Raw genomic sequence first — 19,886 nt, forward strand, 5'->3', positions numbered from 1 at the left:
ACATCAATGCTATGACACTAAGTAACTCAAAGGATTCACAAGCTAGTTGCACGATAGTAGCTATCACAGCCTTGTAATTTATCTTAAAGACATCAGAAGATACAAAGAAAAAGAATAAAGATTAGTTCCAGCCTTTGCAGCCAGTCATGGTGTTGGGTTTGGGTGTTTTTTTTGATTTTGGGGTTTTTTTTTTACATTCTAAAATAACATATGAAACCTTCAGCTGGGATCTGTCCCAGCTTGATACCTGCAATTTTAAAGAAAGGCTTCTTTGATCTTTCTTAAGGTGTGGAAAATGGCAAACTCACCTTCCTTCAGGCAAATACCCAAATGTTTTGGCACAGTTTGATGCCTTAAGAAATACATCACTTGGTTCTCAAATCTTCCATTGAGCAAGACTTTAAAAGTCTGATACGTTAATTGCACATGGGCGGACAACCCTAACCACCTACACACAATAAAATTGATGGAGTCTGTGTACTGGGTTCTGTATAAACATCACTAAGAGGTCTGAATGTCCCACTTGGGACCATAACAATATCTATCTTGGCTTGCACGTTCTTCCCAGGTATACATGCTGTGTGAGAATATGTTCTTTAGCTATTCCATGTGCCATTTTGTGCACTGTTGATGTCCTCAATGTGAGGCGCTCCATCTTATGAATGGGAACACACCACTGCGCATCAATGCTTTCTGGAATGCAGCCAGATAACATCCTCCCATGCAGAATAAAGCAGGCACTTAACAAATGACGTGTTGCAGCAGCATATTTGGCATCACATTTGTGCTCCATTCCAGGCTCCAAAGATAAAGGCAATATATCAATAATTGTGACAAATGTTCGTTCTCACTCTCAGAAAAATATGCACTAATATTTTATCAGATGTAACAGGCCCATTAAAGTGAAGAAATATTTGTTCACCGAGTAATTGCTCTTTCTTCTTCAAAATAACAACTTGGAGAGGTAGGAGGTTGGGAAAAGACAAGAAACAATGATAAAAGTAGAAAACTATCAGAGGCCCACTATTAACATACATGTATTAAAACAGTACCTCCCAGCTCAATGGAAACCAGTAAGAGTTTGCTCATGAGGCCAAAATTTCACTCATAGTTTTAGGTATGGTAAAGAGGCCTTACTTAACCAGCTCCGGGAAGCAGCTATTACTAAACAGATCTTAACACTTGTTTTCCAACAAACAACATTTTTTTCAGGTTGCTAAAATCAATCCAATGTGCTGCTCTGTTGTCCATGCCTGCTTTGTCAAATCTAGAAATGTTAACTCATAAGGACAAATATAATATGCCACAAAGTCCCTAAACAGCTGACTGCCAGCAACAGTTGACATTCACCTATGATAATCACAGAATCAGTTCAGGTTGGAATGGACCACTGGAGGTCACCCGGTTCCCTGCATCACCACCTTACCACCAGACCATGGCCAGTTTAGAGGACAGTAATTTTTTAATATCTCCAAGGATTGAGTTTCCATAATCTCTCTGGGCAATCTGTTCCAATGCTTGACTACTCTCATTGTGAAATTTGTTTTCCTCACATCTAATTGGAATTTCTCTTGCTGCAATTTGCACTATTGTCTCTCTTCCTTTCACTGTGCACCTCCGAGAAGAGTCTGGCTCTTGTCTTCATAGAATCATAATGGTTTGAGTTGGAAGGGACCTTAAAAATCATCCCCGTGGGCAGGGACACCTTCCGCTAGACCAGGTTGCTCAAAGCCCTGTCCAACCTGGCCTTGAATGCTTCCAGGAATGGGGCCTCCACAACCTCTCTGGGCAATTGATTCCAGTGCCTCACTACCTTTATAGTGAAAAATTTCTTCCTAGTATCTAATTTAAATCTACCCTCTTCCATTTTGAAGCCATTACCCTTCCTCTTATCTTCTCGGTACGCCCCTATAAAGTAGCTGAAGACAACAATGAGATTCTGTCGTCTTTGTTTAAACTGAACAAACCACTTCTCTCAGTCTTTCCTAGTATGACACGTGCTTCATCCTTCTAAACACCTTGGTGGTCCTTCACTGGATTTGCTCCAGTATTTCAGTGTCTGTCTTGTGCTGGGGAGCCCAGAACTGCTCACAGAATCCAGATGCAGCCTCATAAGTGCCGAACAGAGGGAAACAATGATTTTTTTACTTGCTAATTACATTCTTACTAATACAGCCCAGTATGCAGAGTTGGAGTTGTTCACTATAGGGGCAAACCATTGACTCATGTTCAACTTATCCACCAAGAGAAGTACTGCTCTATTCTCCCCTCAATCTGCTGCTGAATGTTCTTGAAGACAGCACTCTGACCTAGATGAACCTTTGGCCCACCTGAGGATGACAGGTCTCAGGTTGTCAGACCAGCTCTATATGAAGACTACCAGGGCAAACAACAAGCCTCTGCAAGTTTGGACAGAAAGATGCCTCAGATTAAGCATTTTTTCAGTCAAACGGTGACTATTTTCTCCAGTTGGCTAATGTGAATTCTGCTTATTCTTAAAACTAGGCATATAGATACTGAGATACTTTGGTATCCTTTTAAACTGCAGTTGCAATAAATGTTTTGTGGCGTTACTTTTTACCAAATTTAATTTTGAGATTTTGCATATGAGTATTACTTCACCACAGAAAGGGAATCAGACTGTAGCTTTCTGTGTATGGCATTTTTTTTAAAGCTTCAAGACAGCCGGATATTTCAAAACGCAGAAATCTAGAGAACTTCAGCTGACCCTCTGCTCTGCCCTGCTTGTAGTGAGCTGCTATTTGCACACCCTACAATATGTCACATCTACTTATCAGAACTGTATCCCTTCTATCTGAGTTATCTGGGAAAGCCCTACAAATCTTAAGGTCCACTGCTCAGAAAATTAATTTAATTCAAAAGCCCTAATCAAAACACCTAAACATTATCAGAAAGAAAACATTCACACCATAACTTTTCTGCTATGGGTCATAGAATAAGCATCAGGAATCCTTTCAATAGCAAGATAATTTTCAAATTCTGAGAAAAATCTAATCCAAAATCTGCCTCCTTCATTAGCCCCCTCCCACCTCCCAAAGTCCTCTCTTCCTTTCTAGACTAGTCCCCAAAAAATCTTCCTACATCAACTCGGAAGACTGCAATCTGATGTTTATATTCTTCTGCTAGGTGGATGGGATGGATACTGAGGTTTCATCAGACAGTACAATCTGTAGCACCATATTAGGCAAGACAGTGTAACCAAAGTGGCAGATTTCCTCATACCAATGTCAAGGAACCTGTGTGTTCTGTCAATCTGCAGTTTTATAGTTTCAAGATACCTTCAAGAATCTTATTTGCTCAAAGCTATTCAGACTAGGAGCACCTACTGGGTTGTTTTGGGTTTTGGTCTTGTTGCCTAACATTGGTAATTGTCCACCAACCAACCAACAAGTCCTGAATATTCTCTATGAGTTTATACACACTCTATGCCAGGCTCTATGCCAGAAAAGTTTTGGGACTTCCAGAACAAAAATTTCACTGACATCCCAAAGCAGCAGAATCCAGACCAACTGTCTTTTGTGATCTCCACCTCACAGGAATATACACAGATGTCCAAGTTAAGAACAGAGAAAAATTTAGAATGAAATCACTGCAGTAAGGGCATTAAAAAAAAAAACACAAAAAACAAAACTACATGTCTCCATCTCAAACCAGATCTTTACCTAGCCTGGAACTGGAATTTGATGGCCTCTATATTTTTTTTTTTTTTTTGTCCAATTAAGTGATGAGAAATTAACCATTTATTCATCACCTACATTCTCTAAAGACAAGATGATCTGTATCGCTTTTGGTTTCCACATGAGCTAGTGTGGCCCAAGGTCTATTTGACTTACTACGTTTTCTGTAAGAACTTTCAGTCCCTCTGTCTAAGTGAAATTACCATATATGACCCTAACTCCTGCATAGGGCAAAAGCCCCAGACTATCTTGCAGGGTGATCACTGAAATACTGTGAATTGCAATAGCACACAGGGGTCTTTCATATTGAGACAATCTGCACATCTACACTGCAGATCACTAAAGAGAAGGCAATTCTGGAAGGATTGTAGGCTCAAAACCCCACATTACTTTGAACTTTATGATAATTAAGACTCAGATCTGAGTTTCCCATTGAGAGTCTACACCTGGTCTGTATTATAAAAGCCAGAAAATTATGTCTATTGATTAAGTCACTAACACACTGCTATGCTGGATTTGTTTAAAGAATCCCACATGATATGACACCTATTGTGCTGAAAATAGCAACAAAGGAGATGGGCAGACAGAGGATCTTCTCCACATTCTCATGAGAGCAAACTAGGCAGTAATTCAGCAGGATGCACAGCGTGAAGTCACCACTTCTCTTTGCTAGGCAGTGCAATGCGGTATCTTTGCTCCTCCTGTCACAAAACATTGTACCTGATCTCTAAACTGATCGACCTTTAAAGGCAGAAAAATGCTGAAAAGAATGGGGGATCTTCTGGCCCGTGTGTGAAGGTGAGGGTATTCACATGAAACATAGACTTTTCCAAGCAGCAACTACTATCACAGCGTAGTCTGAAAGGGCTCAGTGTACGGCCATACTTACCAGTATCGCCTTTATCCACAGCTAGTGACAAGGGTCTCCAAAATTTCAAGAGAATAGGAATTAAGCATTTCAGCTCTACTGGTGTGAATCTTGGAATGCACCCAGTAAGAATTATTTTTTTCCCTGGGAATTATGTTCAGCTCTAAGTGTCAATATGGCAATAACAGAACAGCAATAAGTAACCGCCTTACTGAGTCACTCCTTGAACTTGCTAATGGAGATGGAACAGTTAATTAGGCAAGGGGATTAGAAGAGTACAATACATCTCCTTTATCATCACAATCCATGCTGTGACGCTCATCTTTGGCCTGTACTTACGACCTTCATGTTGTACAGAAGACATTCTTATTGACACTACCCACGGGCAACACCTTCTACTAATTACCTTCCCTACAAGGAGGATTTCATCATCGGGGTTCTTGCTCTTTGTGCATGCGTATATATATATCTGCTCTCACAGATACACAAATACACATTTAAGCTAAGTGTACTGGAATACTTAGAGCACAGATTGGCTGTGAAACAGGTCAAGAACCCGTATCTGCCATGAAGATAACAGGTGCCTTTGTGCTCCTCACCCTGGCAGTTCTTTGCTTAGCAAGTGAGTAACCTTTTTCAATTCCTGATATATTATAGTTCTAATGTTCAAACAGTGGAAGCTTCTTAGTCTACTGGGATAGTAAGCAATGGTTGCTGGACTTGGGTGGCAGAAAGCAAGTGAAATTTTATGCTTGTGCACTATTTAGCAAGCAGTATTGCACCAGCTTTACAGTTGCAAACTTGAGCAGATGAAACCTATTCCTTGATGGGGTGAATCAGAGCTGCATACTGCATTGTAACTAAGAGTTGAACTGTAAAGCCTCAGAACTACAGCAGGTTTTTACCTACTTGCTTTTTTCTTCCATCTGAGCAGGGAGCTTGGAGCTGAGGACATCCTTCTCCTGTCAAACTGAGCAAGCAAGAGGCAGTTGTTTATAATATGGCTGTGAATAACCTCTTCATAATGTTAGTTTGCCAGGCTGGAGAGAGCTTTGAGCCACAAGTTGCTCTATAGTAAAATAGGGAGCTGGAATTAATTTCTTGAGCCTTCACTTGGTATTTTTTTTTTACAAAAACTGCAATAAAAAAAGATATAGAAAAATAATTACATTTAGAATAACTGAAAGAGAGTCCAAATCTTCTGTTAGTAGTATAGCAGTTCAATAGCATTATGAATGTTCAAGAAGCAAAACAATGAAAATGTTAAAACAAAACCAAAATTACAAAACAAAATAATCTTTTTCCATTTTGAATAGCTGTGAAATGTTTGCTTTGAAAATTGTCTCAAAATGAAATTTTTTATGAAAAATGTGAATTTTAATTAAATGGCAAGCTTTTAATGGAAACTGTTCTTTCAAACAGTGTTTCATTAACTGCAGAAAAAAAAATATTGCTTTTATATTCAGCAAATTCCTTCCTTGAACTTTCTAGTTTATCTTGTCCGCATTAAAAGTTTATGGATCAATACTTTTTGCGCCATATGTTTTTTGCATTCACTCCCAAATACATAGTGGATACTAAAAGATTATCAGAGAAAAACCCCCACATTTTAATGTTTTTGTGGAAGTGGGTTAAATCTGATCCAATTCCAGAATAATGAAAATTCAGTCAAACTTCTGGTGACATAGACTGAAACTTGACACGGAGCATTATTTTTGCTACTTTGCTAGTTTTGTTATTTTTGCTAGTTACCTTGGACAACCTTATTTCATGAGGAGATGTAAGTACCCCCATTGAAAGAAGTTTCAGTGGAAAGCTTAATGGCTTTAGAGATCAAGAAAAGCTACATTTAGTCAGAAAGACAAGTGCTAGAGCTGTATTGCCTTTTATATCATAATGCATTTTCTTCCTGCTCCTTTTGTACTGAAGCCCCTGCCTGGTTAACTTTTATCCCTTGGAAGCCACAGAATGACAATTACAGGAAAGAACAACAAAATACATTCCTAAAGAAAGTAACAAATGTGTCATCATAATGGAGACATGCCAATGTTACCTGATTACTTTATGGGAGGTATAATTATCATTGTTTTGAAGGAGCTTTTTGAAGCCCCACCTAAGAACAAGGCTCCATTATATTAGATGCCATGTATACAAAATAGAAGCCAATCCGTCTGCAAAATAGTTTAGAATCCATATCAACCAGCAAGGGAAAACACTTTTTAAAGTGGTATTATGATCCAAATTGCATTATCATTATTATATATATTTAGTTTTATATTTCAATGAAGATATTATCCTCATTATTGACAGAAAAACAAAGTATAAAAGGACCATGTGATTTGCTTATAGCCACGGATGATTTTTTTTTTAATAAACTTGGGAATTAAAACCCAGTCATGCTCAACAACTAGTTAATCCTAAAAACACTGGCCATTGAACATAATATTGACTCCTGGGTCTTCAATCTTTCTCTTGTGAAAAGAGGAACAATAGCTTCCATTCCCTCTGACAACAAAGATTGTTCTAGTTGCTGACACACATTTCTAAGGTAAACGATACAATAAGGTCCACTTGTTTAATAGGTCCTGACACCTGTAACTTATTAAACACTGAAAAACTATGTCAGTATTTACTTTCAAGAAGGTAAGAGACTTGGTGTTGCTGGAAGGGCTGGTACTAATTAAATCATCCCAGGTGCCAACTGGATGTTCATCAGCAATGCTTTTATTTTATCTTTTGTGGTTCTGTTTATATTGCAGATGCTGCCAAAGAGGATGAGGTGAGTAATTTTCTCCTTTACTTCTGGATAAAAATATATAGTTTGTAACAACGTGAGGTCCATGAGGTCAGAAAAAAGACATATCAAACATTAATTAAATGCTGCCAAAGTATTGAGATTTCAGAGAACAATCCTTGGGTTTCAGATACGTGGTTTCCATACAGTTGCCCTGGCAATTTTCGTATGTTTTTATGTTTAATGCAGTCTGACCAAGAAATTGGGCAAAGCCAAATTTTAAGTCAGAGAAATCAAAATTTTTAAAATATTTATCTGTTGGTGACACTATAAGGCTTTCTTGATGACTTTCAGATCCTAAATCATGTACCTAGAGATTTTAATTTCTCACTGGCTCTGCTGGAGTGCCCATCCTAGGGTCAAGCACCAAGCAATAAAAATCCTTACTCAGATGAACAGAGACAAGTCCTTTGGGAGTCCAGTGGACAGTGGCAGGGAGTGGAAACTCAAACACACAGAGCTGGTCCCATACTAGCACAATACATACAGCCTCTGATGCCTAAAACTACACCGAGATATACATACTTTTCCAGGAAGGGCCTGTTCCACTCTCTACACCAAACTAAGTATCCTCCACGTTTTACCAGCTGTTACACACATATATATAGGGCAATTTCACCTAGTTTCTAGCTTTTTTATTAGCTGGTCCTTGCCTCTCACAAGTTGGTGGCTGACCAGTTTTAAAACGATAAGTTACAAGCTACAGAGATTGCCTCCCATGCCACTGCATCCATCCGCTGAGTTATGTTGTGGAGACCTGTTAGATATGTCAGGTTTCTGACCTGTTTTTGCAACTGGGGCTAGGTGTGCTGCCTCCTGCTTTCCAGCCACAGAATTTGAAATGTGTGAGCAGCCAGGGCTTTGGAGGAGAGGGAAAGGACCAAATGAAGGAAAAACCTAGGTAAACTAACAGCACATATGCCTTTTTTTTTTTTTTTTTAATGGGATACTGGATTTAAGCCCATAATACCAAAAAAAGTGATTGGCTCATGACTGTTTTTGCTGGTGGATGGAGACCTGTTAGTCTGTGCTGACCCAGGCACAGGGGCTGGGCTGCTGAAGGCTGAAGGGGCTGAACACACACAGCTCCTCACTTCACCCACCTGCAGACCCCGGGCAATGACTAACATAAAAAAAGTCGTATAATCTGTAATGAACTCCATGGTTTGGCTGAAGTAACACTACTGTCCACTAAGAGTTGGAATGAAGGGGAAAAAATCAGGCCATAACAAGGGAACAGCAAGGCTGGGTTCTGTTTTAAATATATACATTTATGATACATATTTTGGCTAGATCTTCAGAAAGGAAAAGCTCTAGTCACAGTGTCCCTCCAAAGACTAATATGCTTCAAATTATCACTAGACTAGCAACAAAAAGAACCAATTTTAGTTACAACAGCACCTATAAGGACAGGTGATTTCCCAGGCAAGCAAACCCTACGCTTTTGAGGATGACAAACAGCACATTAAATAGAATATGTGCACTACACAAGGAACTCCTTGCTTGTCAAATAGCAGGAATTACATTCACTTGACAGGAGAAGATTGAGCTATAAAACCAGGACAGGAGCATTTTCAGTCATTTCTTTTATGAGTTTGTACTCCCATTTTCATATATAAGTCTGCAATGAATACAGATCAACTGTCAGAGGAGGGCCTTTCAACAATTTCTTTTCCTGCTAATTCTTAGATAGGACTTTACTTAATTCTGCCTGGGCAGATTCGTTCACCAGTTTAAAAAAGCATCAAGAACTGATACTTGTATAGTAAAGAGACAGAAAGCCTTCACATCCTTGAGAACTAATCTCACTTGAATTTACTGACAATTGCAATCAGGTAGAAAGAAATACTAAGACTCGACTTTTGTGTAGATGGAAAAGGGGCTGTATTTTTTCCAGTGACTGTATTCTTGTTCAGACAGACAGCGAAGTCCCTAAAGGTGCTCGGTACCTGACATGGGTAGCATCGCACGTATCTCGGTCAGAAAGAATGTTTCTTTTTTGAAGCTTAGGCTCAGCTAATATAGATGGTAGAGCCCTATTGACTGTGCTGCTCTAGAGCAGCTGACATGCTTGTCCGAAAAATTCATATATTCACTATTTCTGTAGGTGAATGGAGAATGTGAGAAAGATGGATTCAAAGAATAATGATACTGTATTTGCAGATAGACTGCAGTGAATACAAGAGGTTAGAGAGAGGAAGACCTATTTACTGTGAAAGACTCTATCAACCTTTCTGCGGCTCTGATGGGAAAACATACAACAACAAATGTTCTTTCTGCAAAGCAGTCCTGTAAGTAGAATACTATGTAATTACTCCTGAATAAGACAAAATCTGAGATTAGCTGAGTTAGCTGGTATTTCTGTTCCAACTAAGTGCTACCATTTTTTTCAGGGTTGCTACTCCTCTGTTTCTTTGCCTAATCTTTATAGACTAATTGCTTCTCCCACCAATAAGGTCGAATTGATCTAAACAAATGACCTTGATATTTGTGTGAGCAACTCTGTTCTAGCAGAAACTGTAGTCGTTGGACAGTAAAGAGAAGGGTCCAATGAGCAACACAGGGCTAACAGAGCACCTGGACCCAAATCAGGTCATATAAGAATTCAAAAGTGGCACCAGAAGTATCTTGCTTTTTATAGATAAACCACATAATTTTGAAAAGAAAACTGCTTACAGATCAGCACCTTCTTGTCTGCTACAAATGTTTATAGTGTCTTCTCTGTAACCAAGTTGTTGGCTGAAAACTTCAGAGATATTTTAGTTCATAAGATTAAGCTTACTATCTGCAATGTCGTTGTCGTTCCTTTCCTTTGCAGAAGAAGCAGAGGTGCCTTACATATGAAACAAGCAGGGGCATGCTGAACAAATCCTGCGTGACAGAGGAGAGCGCTGAGAACAGCTTTACACTGCCTATCACAATCTCTTAATTTAATTTCATTCATCCTGCCTGTTCTGATGATGGCAAACAAAAAGCACAAAATAGGATTTTCAGCTATGGTCTGTCATCTACTGCTTTTGTCGGCTCCAGAGTGTTGGGATTGACACTTCCATCCTCTCTGTAAAGCACTTCCTCGGGATTCTCAGGAGCATTCCTGTTTCTATAGCAAGTTAGTTTTCACACAAGCCCTTCATTATATGTTTGTCTCCACAGTTAAAGTCCAAATCTTCTGACAATGCCACCTGATTTTAGTGGTCACAAGTCAGCACAGGCATTGCCTCTACTTTCCTTGGTGGTGAAGTGTTTTCTTTCATTTACCCAGATACTTTTGCAGATACTTCTTTTCAAGGGCTTCAGCTTTCCTGGGCAGTGCTTTGATTCTTCCAGTGTTGTAGCTAAATTTTAAATTCTCATTTTTATTCTAACTTTGTACAATTCTAATCTATATATGTTGTTTAGCTACTTAGATTGCATGGTTATTAAAATAAACGTTGACTCTTTTTTTTGGTCTATGGTGACTTTTCAAGAGAACAAGTTTTTTGTATCCGTTATTCACAAATGAGATATCTCCCAAGTCATAGAGCAGGACCTAAGGCCAGAGGTAAAAAAACAAAGCCTGGAACGAAAGTTGTAACACTGATAATATGCACTAGGTGGCCTCAGGTTTCTGGAATTTACCCTACAATATGGCTCTTTTTTTTCCTTCAAATGAAAAAATACGGTAAATTGTAAGAAGGTATAAGCTTTAGATATAAGCTGTCATTTAAATGTGATTATCAGTTAATTCTGTTCACTTCTGGTAAATTGCCTCCTTTCAGACCTGAAGAAATTTCTGTTCTGCTCTTATGTCCTTATTTTCTTCATTATTAAGCTAGTTTATGTCTTTTATACTTAAATAGTCAGCCAAGGGAATACATCTTTCCAGAATTAAAAATTATGAATGACTGACTTGACTGGGCTTACACATGAAGAAAATTTTGGAACTGGAATGTGGGTATCATTTTTGATCATCTCTGTCTGGTACTGTAGGTGGGCTCAAGTAAGACTCATTCTTCAAAAGAGTGGAAAATGAGGAAAGAAGCTCATGTCCTTGCCTTTGAAGGCAAGACGCCAAAAAGCCTAGCCATTCCACTGCTGGCTGAATGCCACTGTAGCATCAGGGAGATTGCATTCTGTAACGGAAGGATCAAGAGGATTTGTTGGTCCATGGTGTTAGTATGTGCTCTTTCTCCTGGCAGAGCTGAGAACATCACCCTCATTCCCTGTAGAGAAGAGGCTGTTGGACTTTATGTGATGCTGATTAACAACCAAAAAGTCTTTCACAGGCTACTTGTTTACCAAAGGATTAAACAGTGCCAGGACACAGCTGTGAGCACTGGAACTCCATCATCTTTACTTTGAAATTGTTAGCATGGCCCTGGAATGATCTTGTCTTGTATTAAAATTCTTCCCAACAGTTCTCAGGCACATCTTGGGAGGCTAGGGACCATTCCCAAATAGGGAACCGGGTGAAGGCACCCTGTTTTGGAAGGTAAAATAATTTCATAGCAGAGATACAACTAGACTCAACTAGCTGACCTCTGGATGATAGAGACTCTGTTTAATTTGCTATACACACTGATGTAACCCTAGTCTCTAGTTTGATTTATAACATGAACTGGCTGAACTATTTTAATACTAATTGCCTCACTGTACACTCAGTACATCTGGGACATCTGGAAGAACGATAAAGCTGAAGACAACAAAAAATGAAAGGAAAAATTGAAGATTAATGAAATGCTGGATTAAGTATGTAAATGAAGTGCTCTTTTCCAATCAAGCAAACACCATAACAAGTAAATACTCTGCATTTCTACATCAAATAATACTAAATAATGAGTGTATTTAATAAGGGACTTATTTCTCTTCTCCTGACTCTACAGTTCCCTAGTGCATTGCATTTCTGGGCAAAATAGCAGTAGTTACCGAATATTACGCAAATCTTGGCCAGATGGATTTCTTAACATTATATGCTCTTTCCAGTCACTGGTGTGTCCCATGAAACCACAGGCAGCAGAACGGGGCCTAGGGACTGCTTTTGGGATGGAGCGGGGTTTATTGTCCACTGTGGGAGGCTTCAGACTCCTTTCTAAGTGACAGTGGTACACTTAGTACATTAAAAACCCACTCCACAGCCCGCATCATTCAAAGGTCACTGAAACTGATGGGAGGCCACCTGTGACCTTGGCTTTAACTCTCACCTTTCAGAAAGGGGAAAATGGGCATGTTATTTTCTAGGTGATGCATAAGCAGAAGATACTCACTTTGATGTTCTATTGAGGTTATTACTTTAGAACAACAGTCTTAGCCAAGTGCCAGGATAAAATTGGAAACTTAAACATTGAGACTAATGAAGATGGATTAAGAGTTTCTGCATAGACTACAGTCCCCTTCTCTTTGTAACTGAAGTCAGGATTAATTAGCATTTTCATGTGTCAAAGGACGGACTACTGCTCTGAATGCCAGATCACACAAGTATGTATCCTAGGCTAAAGAGTGTGGTCACTCTCTTCATCGTACCTTCCAGACTGTGTTTCTGCTGGTGTATTTCTGTCAATAAAATCAGACTTCATGTGTGATGCGGGTGGGGAGAAGTGGTGGAGGGCTTAATCTTCAGGAGCCGTGTTCTTCCTGAAACAGAAAAAGCGCAATTCATTAAAAGTAAGCTAGTTACCTACTATGCCAAGTTATTGATGTTATTCCAGAAAAGCTGCCAGAACAAATCACATTTCCATTCTTCATCTTTTCACTTTGTTAACAAAGGCTTAGTTAATAAAGGCCATTTCTATGAAACCGAACGTTCATTTTATAGTTAAAAAAGAGAGCCTCAACACACAGCAGGTTTCTATCATGTGTATTTCTTTATTTAGTCCCTCCACCATTAAAGTTTTCTGATTGTGTGAAGTTTATGTTGCTATGAACTATGTTCTAATGGACATACTTAAAATAATTTTTCATGAGACTGTCCCATCTGCTGAAGCAAGTTATCAGAATGACACATTTTCAAATGTAAGTTATACTCATGGTTGCTTTGGAAAGCAGACATTCCTTCTGCATTAGCGAAGAATGGATACAACAAATCACAGATGATGAAACTTGGCATGTTCAAGCATTTTCAGATGGTGGCAGTGACAGCACCATGGGCCGATGGGTGAATATCAAGCAGAAGCAATCAACAATGTTTTAACATGATACAGGAATCTACCAAACTGAGACCAACACATATAGACTAGAGTTTAACATCCCATAAGATGTCTTGAATTTTGTTCATCTCTTCTCCATTAGACCCCACCTTGATGCCTAAAAGAGAAAGGGAAGACAGAATGTAGATAGATGATACTGGAGATTAATATATCAAATGCTGAGAAGCAATGGAATTCAAACCAAAGAGGATTATTTTTTATGGAAGGTAAAATACATTATCACAACAAGGGAATCTAAAGGTGAAATGTAATAAATACTAAAAATCTTAGGAAAAATGAGAGGAAACCTTCAGGAGAAAAAAGCCCAGGGAAGATTTAAACCAGGAAGCTGGAGAGCACTTGTCCATTCCTTCTCCTTGTTATCTCCTCAGGCTTACTTTAGTGCACAAACCAGAGCAATATAATCTTTGCTGATTCCTAAGGACACATCTGTTAGCTGAAAAAATCTGTAGTGAAACACACATTGACCCTACTGCCTTCTTTTTTTCCCATGATTTCTTAGTGGAGAAGATAAAGCAATCAGTACTCAGCTAAGCCGTGTACTCAAGAATCCTGCAGGCTGACTGAAACACTAATAAAGGGTCAGGTGCAGATCGTATCTTTTTATCTTCTCTATGAAATAGAGAGGCTGGAAATCTTTGTAATTCTAACACAAACAAAGTCACGTGGACTATTTTAGTAGTTTATATGGTTCTTTTCCCACTCTCTTGCAACCCAGCTTGAACTTCTGTGAATAAATGATGGAGAACTCTAGGATGGTGGTATATATTACAAAAATACTGATGTCAGCTCACATTACAGGGTTTTCCATTTGAAGTTGCAAGTAAAACATCTGACTAGAAAAACAATGCAATAAAAATCCTCCATTGGATCACCAGACTATTCAGGTAATTTTAATGCATTTTTCCTTTCTTCTTTAGCTAGACTGCTCACATTAGTACCTTCAGCACTAATTAGATATGTTGCTGGTAAAAGAGAAATTGTAAGTCTGTGCTAAGGTGATAAGAAACTGTTGGCTAGAGCCACAAGCGCTCATGGTGCGAGAACAGCAAGACTTAAGGGCTGTATGCGTGGACTGGTGAAAGAGGCTAGTCAGATGGCTTGGACTACTATATTTTGGATTAGGACATGTATAAAGCATGAGGATGTAGGCTGGTACTGAAACTAAAGATAAATCAGCAGCAGCAAAAAATCTGCCAGTATGAAATGTTACTGCTCATCAGCTAAAGTTGTTTCCTGTTAAAAGAGATAAGCTGAGAAAGGCAAGGAATGTAATTCTAATAGTATTGAATAAGAGGAATTAATGGAAGACATTGGCAGAAAATTCTTCTGTCTATCCTAGGACACAGACTAAAGGCATCGCTGTGATGAATTCTGTTTATCTGGAAACCAGGTCCCAGCAATTAGGCAGTAGGAATGCAAATGAGCAAGATAATATTGTAAAAGTTTTTCACAGCACAAAGGCTTGTGGCTCTGGACAGTCAATCTAAAAAGATTCTCACAACAGGACATCTTGCCCTCTACATGTCTTGACTGAGAAAGATCAAATCGAGAAAACAAAGCCAAACTCTGATGGTTCATCATGATGTCAGAAAATCCAGCAGACAATTTCAGGATATTTTCTGCCTTCTAGCTTGGCTTGTCATAGCCTAAGTGGATATCCACACCATTTGCTTTAGTGTAATTGAGATATTTCACTGCTTGTGTTTGTGGACCTAAGACACTAAGTTTCCTATGCAGCCAATGCACAGCCAGAAGGATGACTGAGAGCCTTGTAAGTTAGAGGTCTAAAATAGTCCACCACAGACCCCCACATCTACCACAGACACCTGGGACTCTAATTTGTTTCTGATAAATTCTGACATGAAACAGTAGATGAGAGCAGCTGGGGAGCAGTACTTTCCAACATGGAGTGCTTGTGCTTTTTATCAGCTCCTCCTGTGTGCTGGCCCATAGCTGCAGATAATGCTGAGAAGCATACCAGCTTTTGCCACATAGCAGAGCAAAGAACATGATTTGCAAATTGCTGTAAATACATCTCAAGAAAATGCTGAAGCGGCTGGACGATCCGGACAGTCAAGTTTGTGTGATGGAGCAATGACATAGAAATATGGGGAAGGAAAAATGTACGTAGCTTGAGTGAGCTTATGAAACACGCTCAGATCCTGTTTGCTAGAAAATAAAAGAGAGGTAGCCAGATATTGGCATTGAACAGAAAAATAGAACAAATCTTGCACTCATTAAGGATTAGAGTTTTCAAAACTCTGCACTGAAAAGTTACTCATATGTCATTGATGTGTCTATTTATATGTGGAGGAGAAGGAAAGGCTTTCACAGTAAGGTCTTACACCATTTTCTTTTTCACTTCTATGACAAGTAATGAAATACAAGCCTGAAAATCAGATGGGTTGGATTCCCAAAAATGAAAATGATAGTGCTATAATGAAGCTACTTCATTTGTCCATAAACCCCGCATTGTATTTTCTGATATTGTTGTTACTGTCATCTTCTGATATTTTTGTTACTGTCATTGTTCTAGCATGTAAGTACAGCAAATGAAGAGCACTAATGGTCAGTGTAAGAGATGAACCCAGTCCCTAAGATCTCAGAGACTGACCCGGAAAGCAAACTACTGAGGGGGAATGTAGACACTTGGATCAAAGCTTCTTATATATGAGAGATGTATGGCTGAGCCAGAACCGACATCCAGGTCTCCTGACTCCTACACTAGCAATTACCTTCTTAAAGACATCAAGGGCAAGATGAAAAATTGCCAGCTGTGCTCTACAGTTGATATTGCATAAATCATTCTTTAAATTAGACTAGAATGCCATGTCTCTAGATTGAAGATAACACCAGGTGCCCGACTGGTGAAGTATAATGGAATATAATTCACATTCAACTGGCTTCATCATGGTGTATCAGTGTCTGGTCAGCCTGGAGAGAGAGCTGCATTCTAACCCTGCTCTAAAACGAGTGTGATACAGCTCAGGCTGTTTACACTAGATAGCTCAAAGGTTATCTCATGCTTGTTGAGTGTTTCTAGTTACTACAGTTATTCAGTGTTTCTGAATCTTTTAATAATAATAGGTATTTGGAAAAAAACAGGCCCTTAGTGTCACAACTTAGAGAATGTAAGCGGAAGCATTTTCAACTATTTGATCTTAAGATCGTAAGATGTTACTCCATAAGACTAACTTGTGGCTGCTAAGAGAACTGGTAAAAAAAAATGTCATCACCAAAATACCAGTGAAGTTCTCAACACTTAGCATTATTTCAGCCATGTGTCAAGGAGGAGACATCTTAAAAGTTTAATTTTTTATTGAATTTGCATTTTTATGGTAATGTCTTGCTTTGGAACATTCTTCAGCTGGCTCCAATATAAAAAATAGATGGGAGAGGATTAAAAGCAAGTATTTAGCTAAGGGAATGGGTAAAAAAAACAGGATATGGTGCTAAATCAACTCTGATCACATTAGTATGTAAGCTTAGAAAAGACACAAAAAATAATTTTTCCTTCTCAATTTGACACCTTTAACAGTAAAGGAGATTGGAATGCTATCCCATTCCTTTTGCACAACACATGCAGGTTCCCACATGCTCTGTTTAAACAGAAAATTTGCCCTCTCTCCCCAAAGCTTTAAAAATTAGAACACAGGAAGTTCCGTTCAAATACACGGAAACAGTTCTTTACGGTGAGGGTGACAGAGCACTGGAACAGGCTGCCCAGGGAGGGGGGGGAGTCCCCTTCCCTGGAGATTTTCAAGACCCGCCTGGATGCAGTCCTGAGTAATGTGCTCTGGGCAATCCTGCTTTAGCAGGGGAGTTGGGCTAGGTGATCTCTAGAGGTCCCTTCCAACTCTGATAATTCTGTGATTCTGTGATTCTGTGAAATTATAACACAGAACATCAGGGTACCACAGCAATGTATTCCAGTAATAAGCAATAATCAACACACATATAGTGTATTAACGAACGAGCAGGAAAAGAAACTGGTGACTGAGGAAATACAGATTTTTTTAAAGAAAAAATGGTTACAGGATTCTACATATTCACTTACAAGAGAGAGGGTCCTCTTCTGAGTTTAATAAGCCACATGGAGAAAAATATTTACCTGTCATGAAAAACAAAACAAAAAGTCATGGTATTCGTCAAGAATTGTGAGACAGACTTGCCTAGGAATATTTCCCAAAAAGGCTATTCCAACCATTCTCTGTGGTATGGAGCTCATTATCTCCAGTTTTCTTCTGTTCTGTTTAGGCTTCTGTACTTCATGTATCACTATGACAACTCTAATCATTGTCTCACTTTTTTTTTTTCCAATTCAACTGAGGCAACCATCAATATACACCAAAATAGAATAATACTAAAGTGAATTGAAATGAAATGAATTCCGATATTCTTCAGAGACCATTATTCAAAATTACCATCCTTACTTGTGCTAATGTACCTGATTTACTTTTGGGTTTTTTTGACTAATGTCTGAACTAATTCCATATATAGATTTTTGTCTGCTTTCCCCCCCTTTCCTCAGTTTCAAATACTACAGATTTCCTTGCAAAAATCATTAAAGAAGCAAAATCTCCTCTCTGTTTTGCAGAAGTAAACCATAATCAAAACAACTAAAGTCTGATAACAGTTGGGTTCATTTCCTTGGGGAACTGGGAAACTGAGGCAGTAATAATCTTCCTTGGGAATCACTCAGAATGACCAAATTCAAACAGTAATCCAAACTGCGCATCTATCTGTCCTTGTACAACTCATAAGCATGTAGCAAGATTTTCAACTGCTGTATTACAGAATATTTGACAGCTTTGACAGTTTGGACAATTTCTAGTAATGCAAAGCTTTGTATCCAAGTTATGAGTATCATGAGTTACATGAATTAACTTATCAACTGTCCATAAAGGGACATTTTTTCCAATTCCATGGAACATGAGGTGTGTTAAACTATTGAGACACAAGCAAAACCATAGAAATACATATTTAAAATCTGAAAAAAAAAAAAAAAGAAAATATCTAAAAAATTTTCTTTCCCTTCTTAATTGAACTTTAAAGTTCCAGCCAAGATGATCACAGGGATCACTAATTACGCTTTCCCCCTTTTGGGCCTAGATATTCTCAGCTATAGCAGGAAATCAGAATGCATCAGCTACAAGCATGACAGCTTTAATATCTCATTCCCAAAAGTTAATGATTCCTCAAAGAACAGCAGCCCCGCCCTTGACGGAGAAGTATGTCACGTAAACCTTATGCTAATTTGGCCAAGCTGTGACCACGTTCCTTCAGCCCTCTCAGAAGCAACACCCGAAGGCAGAGGAATGTGGGCCTGGGGAAGGCTGTTTTCCCATCCACACCACTGAGGTGCCACCTCCTGGGAGAAGCACAGCACATCTGCAGCAGCTGGCCTCCCACCAGCTCACCTCTCCCCTTTTCGAGCACAGCTGGAAGGAAGATGATTTCATGTGACACAGAGCATAACAAAAGATGGACAGGTTTGTTTCTGCTGCTGTATCCCCTCTCGTGGCTGGTTTCCACTGTTTCCACTCCTGCAGTGAACAAGCCCATCATTGCAAGGACCTAAGCTGCATTTACTTCCATAGACTACACTTCAGTGTGACTTTACAGGAGGGCTTGAGGATTTTGATAAGGAAGGACTCACGCCCTTCTGAACAGGGGAATGACAAAACAAGGGAGTTTCCTCTCCATTCCTCACAAGCATTGCGATATAGCTTGTCATGGACCCCGCCTTCACCCGTCTCCCACAATGAGCAGGACCCCAGTTTAATTCCATCTCTGAAGGCCCTCAGTTCCCTACCCCAATCCTAACCCTAGGTAACTTGAAGCAGGAAGCTACAAATTTCTTTCTACCTCTCAACTCCAAATATACATTTAACTAAAGTTCCCTTCTGAGTCTAATGCTTACCATAGCTCTCCTGGCTGAGCAGGAAAGAAATTCAGAAGCGCAAGGGAGGACACACTTTCCTTTGCTCCCTTGTAACTCTGTGAAATCACAGAATATCACCCCTGTACCTATTGCCTTTCACCCCAAATCTGTCTGAGGGAAAGTGCAGACACTGAGATGCTATACTATTCAATTTTTTGTTATATACACCTTACTAAGAATTTATTGTATTTCTGGAAGCTGCTGCTATTTTTGAATTCTGTCTTGCAGCACAGCCTCTTAGGCCTGTTGTTTTAGCAGACTCCGCACCCTACTAAAGGAGAGGAGGGGTGCATTTGGTGGCCGTTAGCAGACCGCGCTTCTCAATGCCACCGGCACATCGTGCCACAAAGGGCTCCCTGTAATCCTCCCACAACCTGACAGAAATTGACACCCCATG

The 19,886-nt window shown here is 39.3% G+C and overlaps 1 protein-coding gene across 1 annotated transcript; it reads left to right on the forward strand.

Annotated features, from left to right (window-relative positions):
- Nucleotides 1-1,435: 1,435 nt before the first annotated feature.
- SPINK9 (serine peptidase inhibitor Kazal type 9) lies at nucleotides 1,436-10,224 on the forward strand (the record flags this gene model as incomplete). Its single annotated transcript, XM_082490175.1, has 5 exons — nucleotides 1,436-1,454; nucleotides 5,114-5,188; nucleotides 7,326-7,345; nucleotides 9,524-9,651; nucleotides 10,179-10,224. The coding sequence occupies 5 exons, from the start codon at nucleotides 1,436-1,438 to the stop codon at nucleotides 10,222-10,224; spliced, it is 288 nt and encodes a 95-aa protein (XP_082346301.1).
- Between the last annotated feature and the right edge of the window lie 9,662 nt (nucleotides 10,225-19,886).

This window comes from Vanellus vanellus (genome assembly GCF_965231255.1).
Source record: "Vanellus vanellus genome assembly, chromosome: 13".
Taxonomy (NCBI): Eukaryota; Metazoa; Chordata; class Aves; order Charadriiformes; family Charadriidae; genus Vanellus; species Vanellus vanellus.